Below are 10,944 nucleotides of genomic sequence, written 5' to 3'. Positions count from 1 at the left end.
AGGGCACCACCTAGGTAGGAGATAAGCTGTTAAGAGCTGGCTGATGATGGCCAGTCATCAACCTATCAATAGGGTGAAGCCTGTGTGAGAAAGGAGGGGGGACTCATCTAACTGTGTGACAAAAGTTCAACAACTTTTGCTCCCCTAAAAAAAAGCTCAAGAACTTTGACCTGAACCCCCCAAAGGGGGTGGATCACTGCCAGTTTATAACTCTGTGAGTAGATGAGTCTCTTGGGAGTTGGCCACCCCTGATGTAGACAGAAGGAAAGGTTTGAAAAGGTGAGAAGGGAGGGCAGATCTCTTGGTGGGCTGGCTGAGACAAGCTGGAAAAGAGAGACGGATGGCTGTTTGGCTGCCTTTGAATCCAATGCTGGAAGCTCCTCTTGAGATGTGAATGCTGGAGATCCCTCCACTGTACATATGTGTAAATGGAACACTTAATCATAAAGATACCACAGTCCCTGCTGTACCTCATGCCAAAGAAAAAAATCCCTGGGCAAGTGCCAAGCCCTCTGGAATCTTGCACTGTTCAGAGTTTGGGGTGACCTGTAATGGTATGCAGACGACTGGTCTGGAGGGTAGGATTTGAACCCATGGCTACAAGAAACGAGATTCCGACTCAACAGGAAAAGCTTTCTGACAGTAAGACAGTGAAACGGTCTCCCTTGGGTGGACTCTCCTTCATTGGAGGTTTTTAAGCAGAGTTTTGATGGCCATCTGCCATGGATGCTTTAGTTGATATTCCTGCATTGCAGGGGGTTGGACTAGATGACTCTTGGGGTCCCTTCCGACTCTATGATTCTATGACACAGCTCTACCTCTCACGTCTCGCTTCTACCCACTGGCCTGTGGGGGCTGTAACTGAGCACTTTCCCACTAGGCATTTCCTACTAAACACCACGGAGGGGGTGGGACTAGATGACCCTCGTGGTCCCTTCCAACTCCACGATTTTATCATTCTATGGCTTCCAGACAGGCTGCAATCCTGTGCAAACAGAAGCAGGACACCTGTGACCTCTCGGTACAGATGAGCTCTCTGGACACCGGCCATGCTGTCTTGGGTTGATGGGAGAAAGAGGTCTCCCTCCCCCCCCCAAAAAAGACCCCTCCCCCGGTCTGTAGGGCCACCGGTTCCCCGTTGCAAAGGTGGGGCGGGGCACTGCCACTCTACCCGTCTCTATCTCTATGGCGAGGTTACGTGTGGAGCGCTTCCGGCGTGCCGACAGTCTACTTCCGGGCGCCCCTGTTCGGCGTGCCAAGATGGCGACGTCTCTGGGATCCAACACGTATAATCGGCAGAACTGGGAGGATGCGGTAAATACCCCCCGGGGCCGGGTGGTTCCCTCGGGTGCCGGGGCGGGAAGGAGAAGGGTGCGGGGGGAGGTAATCGGGGCTCTTCAGTCTCCCGCGGGCGAGGGATCCGCTGCCGCCAGCCCGCCCGCCCAGTGAGGCGGCTGGGTTCCTGCTTCTTGCCGGGTCAAGGGAGTCCTGGGAGTCGGCAGCGAGAAGCCTCGTGCTAACCACCGAAGTCGATCCGATTTCCCACCTTGTAAAAGAGACGTTTTTGGGGAGAATCTAGCTTAGCGAAGCTAGTGAGGTGTTAACTGTTGCTGCACAATAGTGCAGCAGTGGGCGTGTGGGCTGTTCGCCTAATATGCCGAAGTGCAGTTCGGAGGATGTATTTAACTGCATGCTTTAAACGTGAGAACTCATTGCTGTGCTTTCTCTCACGGGCTGAAGAAACCAGGAGATTTGAGTTGCACTCATTTGTTCTCCTCTTGCCGTTTTTTGCTATTGTGACACAGCACTTAAAAATAAAGCTGATACTGTACACATAAGTAGCACCCAGCCCCAGAAGTGCCCGTGACACTGAATGCTTTACATCAGATCCATTTACTGATATTAGGAATGTCTGAGTTGTTCGTTCTCACATTCAATTTGAAACGTCCTGTTTATAGACAGGATGTTTATAGACATGTTTATAGACATCCTGTTTATGAATTCAGGGTTGGTGAAATGTGCTTGCAGTTAAATTATTTTCTTTTCTTCTGTGTAGGATTTCCCCATTTTGTGCCAGACATGTCTTGGAGAAAACCCCTATATTCGAATGGTATGTGTTTATTGTGGGCTATTACTAAAGATCAGCCGAATGAAACAAAGATAAGAGGATATTAACTTGCAGGGAACTTCCAATTCTGACTTCATTGTTATAAAGTATGTACTCTTTATGTGATGGATTTTGCTTCTAAGAAAATATGTTTTAGATTAAGGTATTGATCTTGTGAATAGGGACGCGGGTGGCACTGTGGTCTAAACCACTGTGCCTAGGGCTTGCCGATCGGGAGGTCAGCGGTTCGAATCACCACAACAGGGTGAGCTCCCGTTGCTCGATCCCAGCTCCTGCCAACCTAGCAGTTCGAAAGCACATCAAAGTGCAAGTAGATAAACAGGTACCACTCCGGCGGGAAGGTAAATGGTGTTTCCGTGCGCTGCTCTGGTTCACCAGAAGCGGCTTAATCATGCTGGCCACATGACCCAGAAGTTGTTCCGGCTCCCTTGGCCAGTAAAGTGAGATGAGCGCCGCAAACCCAGAGTTGTCAGCGACTGGACCTAATGGTCAGGGGTCCCTATTGTTCTTGTGTATTCACTTGCAAGAATAAGCAATGTATTGTATTATAGTTTCCTTGGTAGAAGGTTATGTTAAATATATTGAGATGAATATCTTAGTAGGTATTTAGATCACTTGTTTGTCTGTGATTGGAAATTAAGCATTTATAAATCCTTTTAAAATCAGTTTGACTGATCATAGTGATGTGCCTCAATTTGTGTTTGCAGGCTCTCCATAAGAATCATTTTTCTCTGAAGTTATTCTTTACTAATGCTCAAATTTACACTCTGGTGTACATGCACAGCTGTTATGTAACCAGCCATTCCCACAAAGATTTAATATAAGAAACATTTCCCTTTTGTGTATAAAAAACGACTACTTCCATTGAATCCCTGGCAGGCAGTATCCTTTATGCTTGGAAGGGAGATCAAGATAACATTTCTTGTAGAAATGTGATTTACAGTCTCTTTAGAAAGAGATGTGAGGTCAGAGGTTTTTGCATATTCTTATCAGAGAAAGTGTGAATTCTCTTCTGTTCCCTAGGACAGTCTGAGCAGATAAAGTAACATTCAGTACAGTTAACATATATTGTGGAGATAATTTGTAGGAGTTGACAAGGTAAACTGGATTTCAAAAGGCATATAATCTTGGGATACAGTTATTTTTTCTAACATGTATTTTCCTTTATTTTAGACCAAAGAGAAATATGGAAAAGAATGCAAGGTATGTTTGTCATTCAAAAGAGAGTATGTTACAGTGACATAATTTTAAAGGGTGGTTGTATTACTGGTAGAAATATTTCCTGACAATTTAGTGTCACAGCAATAAAGGATAAGCATTAAATCTTACTCATGCAGTTTAGTTTAGTTTAGTTTAGTTCAATTCACTTCAATGGTGTCAATAGAACATGTATACAACAGTGTTGCTAGATCTACACAGCAAAACGTATCATTCATTTCCACAATGGAATAATGGAGAACAGCAAAGATAGCATTGGCTAAAAAGGACAAAACACTCTGCAATCAGTTCCCATCCTCATTGAGTCTTCCAATAATTACTTCCCTTGTTTTGAGTTTATGTAGTGTTGACAACTGAAAGTCATGTGTTCTTCTATAGTTAGATAGGCTGCTACATGTTAATGCAATCTTGTCTCAGATCTGTGCTAGGCCATTCACAGTATTTCGTTGGTGCCCGGGTGTACGGATGCGCTTTAAGAAGACAGAAGTGTGCCAAACATGCAGCAAGCTGAAAAATGTTTGTCAGACCTGCCTTCTTGACCTGGAGTATGGTGTGTAGCTATCATTTTACTATACTGTGCAAATACAAAATTAACATATTGTTGCCGAGTATAGAATGTTGTTGTTGTTAAAATTTTATATCCTGTTCTTCATCTCAAAGGATCCTGGAATGCTGAGTGATACAAAATTTAAACATCTAAAATCAATTTCAGTACAAAAACAGATTGTATATGGACTCCCCTTCCACATTTGGGGTTGAAATTGAAAGACAGTTGAAATTGTCTCTTGCAGTATGTGCTCAGCCTACTTCTCTTAAGGGAAATAACTGGACAGAGGTCCATGGTTTTAGTCCATGATCTACTTTCAAATGCTCTCAAACTATTTGCTTAAATACTTTGCTTATAACGTTTGTGGTCATTATTGTTTTGCTTTTATATTAATTTTCTGTTTCCCCATTATATATTAGGTTTGCCTATTCAGGTTCGAGATGCTGGACTCTCGCTTAAAGATGATATGCCCAAGTCGGATGTTAACAAAGAGTATTACACCCAAAATATGGAAAGAGAGGTGAAGTAATGTTTCTTGTGTAATTAGTGGCGTTAAAGTAAATGAACCAGATCACTAAGACATGTGTTTTCCACCTGGTTTTATTGTGTACATCCCTGTTTCTCTGCTTTTGTAGATCATGAACTCTGATGGCACCCGACCTGTTGGTGCTTTAGGAAAGGCAACATCCACGAGTGACATGTTGCTGAAACTGGCTCGGACCACACCTTACTATAAACGCAACCGTCCACATATCTGTTCATTCTGGGTGAAAGGAGAGTGCAAAAGAGGAGAAGAATGTCCCTACAGGTATAATTATGGTGAAAAAGTAAACTTTATCAAGAAAGCAGATGGAGTAATTAAAAGGTTAGACGAGACAGGTGAAATTGGCACTTAACAACAAATGTCATGAAATATTGCTCTTGAATCCTTAGACATGAGAAACCTACAGATCCAGATGATCCGCTTGCAGATCAGAATATCAAAGATCGTTACTATGGAATTAATGATCCTGTGGCTGACAAGCTTCTCAAACGAGCTTCCACAATGCCTCGTTTGGACCCACCTGATGACAAGACAATTACAACGCTGTATGTAGGTGGCCTGGGTGACACCATCACTGAGACTGACCTTAGGTAAGTGCATTTTTGGATCTACTTCAGATGGTATGGCTTGGCAGTGTTGGTTGCATGTCTTTTGGTATGTCTGCACAATAAGCTTTGAGGTTGTGGAGTGTATTAGGTTTGAAGCATCTTAGACTTCAGGAATGTGAAAAGGGGCATTTCTTTATTGGAATATGTTTCCTCCTCAGGAATCACTTCTATCAGTTTGGTGAGATCCGGACAATAACTGTTGTGCAGAGGCAACAGTGTGCATTTATCCAGTTTGCTACCCGACAAGCTGCAGAAGTGGCAGCAGAGAAGTCCTTCAACAAGCTCATTGTCAATGGTCGCAGGCTTAATGTGAAATGGGGCAGGTGAGTGATAAGGAAATCAAGTGATGGCAACATGTATTTTTCTTTCAGAGATTCTGCCTTGACAGTTTCTGCAGTTAGCTGAGAGCACCATCTTGCTTATTCTCCAAGCTGAACTCGTGCAGCTTCTCATAGAGCTATGACACTTCTAAGAAAGCTACCCGGTTCTCTTCCTATCTATACAGTGAGGGGGGAAAGTATTTGATCCCCTGCTAAATTTGCCCATTTGCCCTCTGATGAAGAAATGACCAGTTCATAATTTTAATGGTAGGTTTATTGTAGCTGTGAGAGACAGAAGAAGAACAACAGGAAAACCCCCAGAAACCCAGAAGACAAAAGTCAGAGATTGATGTGCATTTGATCCTCTAACAACCAGCCAGATGTCAGGGTACCTGGTATCTTCACTCTATGTAACAAGCTGAGATTAGAAGCAGCTACTGTAAGGGAGAGGTCTTACCTGTAATCCCAGCTCGTTACAGTACCTGTACAAAAGACACCTTTCGACAGAAGCAATCAATTCAGCAGATTCCAAACTAGTCACCATGACCAAGACCAAAGAGCTGTTTTTAAATCTGGAAGTCCAGCATCCACCCAGCTTAATACTTGACCATAGTTCAAATGCTTTGATTTGGTTTCAGGTCTCAAGCAGCCAGAGGAAAAGAAAAGGAAAGAGAAGGAATCACAGAATCCGGTATAAAACTGGAGCCAGTGCCGGGATTACCTGGAGGTAAGGAAAGTGCTCCTTGTTCAGAAACATGGGTTTTCTGACATTCTAGACAAGGTGAATTGCAGAATTGCAGAAAAATTGTTTAATTGGAAAACGGGCGAAATAAACATTTTTATTCTGAGAGGTTAAGAAGGTCTCATTTTGAAGTTGGCATAGCTAGAGACTGGCTGAATTAGGACTAGAGAAGGAAACTGTGCTTACGAGAGAGTCTGTGACTAAGTTTATCAGAAGGGAGGGAGGTAAAAACTAAAGGTAAAGGACCCCTGGATGGATGGAGGGAGTTAAGTTATACTTTAAGGCAGAAATGAGGAACCTGTGGTCTTCCAAATGTTGTTGGGCTCTAGCACCCATCAGCCCCAGCCAGCACAGCTAATGGGGCAAGGATGATGGGAGTTGTAGTCCAAGAACATCTAGTGCCTTGCAGATTTCTCCCTCCTGCTTTAAAGGTTGGGTAGTTGAGCTTATTTGAAACCTAATAATATAGGCCTTGGCAAGATGAGGCATTTGATTTAGAGTCAGGTAGCTTTGATAGGGAAGGAAATTCCTTTACTGAACCTATACGAACAATAATAGACATTGAGAAAATGGACAGCAGTAGTGCTCCATGGACTTGGGTTGCTCTCGTCTGCTGAAAAAGGTTGACATCAAGGCTTTTGTGTCCCCACAGCTCTTCCTCCTCCTCCTGCAGCAGAAGAGGAGGCAGCCTCCGCAAACTACTTCAACCTACCTCCCAGTGGCCCTCCAGCTGTGGTGAACATTGCCCTGCCACCCCCTCCTGGCATTGCTCCACCCCCACCCCCAGGTAATTTTCCTTTGTTTTCTGGGGAAATATGCAGCAGAATGTCTTGTCTTTGCATCTATGGATCTACTTTCTATTGCTTAGTTAATCTCTAGGATGATGAACATTTTTTATTGTTATTCGCTTAAAAGGGAAGGCTAGTTGAGCGTGTTTGCTTCTTTAATCATCCCGCTCAACTTTATCGTGGCATTTAGCAGCAGAGAAGTGATTGCTTGTGAGGCAACATTGTGGGAAATGTAATTGTGGGGTCAGACTATTTTTCTATGGAAGATTTGCAGCCCAGTCTTGTGCTTGATTGCTAGGAAACACCCCACAAAGTGCCATGTGGCTTACCCAAGCAAGATGGATAAAAAAATGATAACTTGCTTTTAAAAATAAAATAAAAAAGAAAGAAATTGTGTTAAAGACAACAAAATCAAGGTATCTTACATTAATTAAAGGAGTATGTCAGGTGCCGGTCACAAATTCAGAGAATTTTCTCTGACCTATAAAAGCTTTGATCAAGTGTCAAAGATTGTCTGTCCTCTTTTCCGCAGGTTTTGGGCCACACATGTTTCATGCGATGGCTCCTCCGCCTCCTTTCATGAGAGCTCCGGGTCCTATCCATTATCCTTCTCAAGATCCACAGAGAATGGGTGCCCATGCCGGGAAGCACAACAGCCCCTAACATCGCAAGATCATTCTCATTGTTTATTTTCTTCTTCTTCTTTGTTTTTTTTATGGAACTTTACGTTGGTAGCATACCGCATTCAGTTACAATGTGCAGGAAACAAAATATCTCTCCTTCATAGTCACACGGCCCTGGTTCAGTCCAGCTGTGTTACACAAACAAAAAACCAGATCACTTGTATAACCAAAGAACTTGATACAAGTATTTTGAGGAAACAGTGGCTTTTTTTTAAAATGACCTAGAGGAATTTTAATTATAGTAGAACTACAAATCCCATCAGCGTTTTCAATTTTGCATACTTTCAAATAAACTAGTCTTTGGCAACAAAACGAGACACCCTCCTTTAAGACAGTTTGGTAATCCCCAGTGGAAACTACCCAACATTGTTCAGAATGGCCTGGAAAGCCCTTCAGTAGTAATCTGTCTGAATGTCAAATTACTGTGTTGCCATTAAAACTAGATTCAAGTTTCTCTTGGCGCTGAGCTGGAATGGAAAGATACAGGGAGGTCATAGACTATAATGAGGGGCATACGGATGCTGTGCCACTTTCTATTCAACGCTGTTTCCCATCATTCATGATTCTGTCTGTGATGCATGCTACCAAAATGTTGAGGCGGCAGCATTGCATGCTTGTTAAAACCTCTGTTAAAGGGGTTGGTGACTCTCTGAGTTGTGACTTACGTGGCCTTCATGTCCATTTGCTACTGAAACTAGTCTGGTTTATTTCCTAACGCAACACTTGATTACTGATGGCTCTTTTAGATACGTGTTTTCGGTATTTACCCTGTACCATCTGTTTTTCTGCATCAAGTCTGTCATGTGTCCTAGTAAAGAGAATCATATTTTTACCTACGCCCAAGTCTTATTACCTTGTGTGCATTTTTTTTTCTAAAAAAAGAAAATACAGCACTTTGCAGGTTCACTCAGTGATATCTGGAATTTGCTTCCAGAGGCAGTTGTGTAAAAGAAATGGATTTGGCATTGCTTACTGTTTGCCCCATTTACTAAAAAGATGGAATATAAAAGTGACTGATGAACATTTGCACAAAGGCATTTTGATTTTTTAGGCCCCCACACTGGTGTGAAACTGCAGGTGGTATGCTATTTATCAAAAGTGCCCAAGTCCTTATTGAAGCAAAAGTGCCCAAGTCCTTATTGAGGCTTTAACAAATTCTAAAATGACATCAGAGATGAATCTCAAATATTGAAGTGTTTTACCAAATAACCAAGCAACAAGCATTTTAAAATATAGTTCATTTTATTTTCCCACATATTTCCAAATGTAAACATCACTTCCAGTTCATAAATTTAGAACTATTCCTTCACTGACAAGGATTTTGTAACAAATAATAGTCTGATATTTCTACCTATTAAATTGCCTATATGCTGTGTTATGGGAGCTGGAATGGAAAGTCTACTCTCGATGTTCGGAATAGCTGTTGAAGTGCCCCCTTTGGTAGGAATTAGCTTTTAAGTTCCCTTTTAAAGAGTCCCTCTGACAGCTAATGTTCTTAATATTACATTTATTTTACATGTTGTAGCCCCTCAATCACTAACAGCAATCTAAGAAAAACTGCCTAGTTTAATAGCCACATAAATACCAATAATTTAAAATAGCCATAAAAATTACACAGGAGTTTCACAAAGCTGAATAAACAAAATAATAATAATAATAATAATAGCAGCTATAAATTAATGAAAGTAAGTATTTAAATGAAAACTCTCCTATTACTGCTGGTATGTTCTCATCTATTCCAAGATCTGGAATATGTAGGTCTGCTTTATAAAATGCCTGTAACAATACAGGCAGAGTTGAAAACCCAGGACAGTGTGATCAGACCAGTAGCGCCCACTCGCGGACCATTTTGGGAACTGTATTAGTAACAAACAGGTCAGTTAAGTGGCAATCCTTTTTCCTGTTTTAATTTCAGTCCCTTTTCTCTGTTTTATTTCCAGTTTGTGGGTAAGGAGATCTTAAGTTGCAATCCTAGAATGCTGTTTACATGTGATTTCCATTGAAATGGCAAGCATGAATTTACTGCCCTGCTTTCCCCCCTCAAGTCCATTTCCCACTAATTTCTCTAATCCTTAAGTTGAAATTTAAATATTTTATATTAATGGGCTTCTTAGCTTTCACATATCCTGCTACATATTTAATGAGGCTAAATAGAATAGCGAGAACAAAACTTTGTGTTGCTTTCCTCAAGAGCTAATGGGAAGAGCTCCTCTCATCAGATGGCAGAGTTGGCTCTCTCAGCACTAGTTCATTAGCACCATGGTGATGTTGTATTTAGGTTCCATAGCAAACTGCTACTGTGTCCCTGCAACCTAATTTGTCTTGGGCCTTAAAGATATGACTCATCCCTCCCTGTTCTCAAGTTAGATGTTGGGTCTTGTCTCGAATGCAAAAAACTATCTGCAAATAGCTTCTAGGACAAGCGAAAAATGAAGTTAGAAGACAGCTTTCAAATCTTTATTGCTATTACCTAGATATTAATGTGATTTTTACTGTTACAGCATCTTACTTTGATGGCACCCCGTAGAAAATTTTGGGGTGGTATTTGACACAAACTTGGCATCCAGACTTGTTTTTCTCTTTAGACCAAAGGAAATATAACTCATCTGAACTTGAATGTAGCTTCATGCTTCTCAGAAGGAAATAGGTTCACTTTCCTGAACAAACTAGGTTCCTTTTGAGAGTTAAGCAGCAACTTGACATCTTGGCTTTTGCAGTTATGAGCTTGGTAGAAGGCCTCACTTCACTGTAGGATCCTTTCAAAAACATAAGAAATCCCAATATGAAGTGGGTTGCAGGCCGTGCTTGTACAGTTAAATTGTACAGTAAAAGCCCTAGGCGGGAGCTTGTGAAGGACGCATGTAATAGTAACAAGCATAACCTACTATTCCAACTTTGCCTTGAGTGTGAGTAGGGTATCTATTCTATGCTAGAGAGATTCCCTTTTAGCAGGTATATACAGTCATGGGAAAAACAAAGTGCACCCCCTTTGAATCAGGGGTTTTACATATCAGGACATAATAGCAATCTTTTGTCCCTTAACTGGTCTTAAAATTGGGTAAATGCAACCTCAGATGCACAACAACACATGACATATCGTGCCATGATTTATTTAATAGAAATGAAGTCAAGATGGAGAAATCATGTGTGAAAAGCTAAGTCCACCCTTACTGTTTCCATAAAAATTAAGAAGCTAAGTAGCAGACAGGGGCTGCTAATCAAATGTCATTGCTTAATTGATGATCAGCATGTGTGCCCACCTCTATAAAAGGTGAATTTTTAGCAGCTTGCTGGTCTGGAGCATTCAGGCGTGTTTTAACACAATGTCAAGGAGGAAAGAGCGATCCTCATGAACTGAAGCAATGT

The 10,944-nt window shown here is 41.8% G+C and overlaps 1 protein-coding gene across 1 annotated transcript; it reads left to right on the top strand.

Moving 5' to 3' along the window:
• Positions 1–1,190: 1,190 nt before the first annotated feature.
• RBM22 (RNA binding motif protein 22) lies at positions 1,191–8,410 on the top strand. Its single transcript, XM_053377035.1, has 11 exons — positions 1,191–1,314; positions 2,057–2,110; positions 3,302–3,331; positions 3,764–3,896; positions 4,313–4,413; positions 4,529–4,701; positions 4,827–5,027; positions 5,204–5,368; positions 6,004–6,092; positions 6,760–6,894; positions 7,428–8,410. Exons 1-11 carry the CDS (start codon positions 1,261–1,263, stop codon positions 7,556–7,558), a joined length of 1,266 nt encoding a protein of 421 aa, XP_053233010.1. The 5' UTR covers positions 1,191–1,260; the 3' UTR covers positions 7,559–8,410.
• Positions 8,411–10,944: the final 2,534 nt, after the last annotated feature.

Source organism: Podarcis raffonei, chromosome 2 (assembly GCF_027172205.1).
Source record: "Podarcis raffonei isolate rPodRaf1 chromosome 2, rPodRaf1.pri, whole genome shotgun sequence".
NCBI classification, from domain to species: domain Eukaryota; kingdom Metazoa; phylum Chordata; class Lepidosauria; order Squamata; family Lacertidae; genus Podarcis; species Podarcis raffonei.
This window is presented reverse-complemented; position numbering and strand designations above follow the sequence as displayed.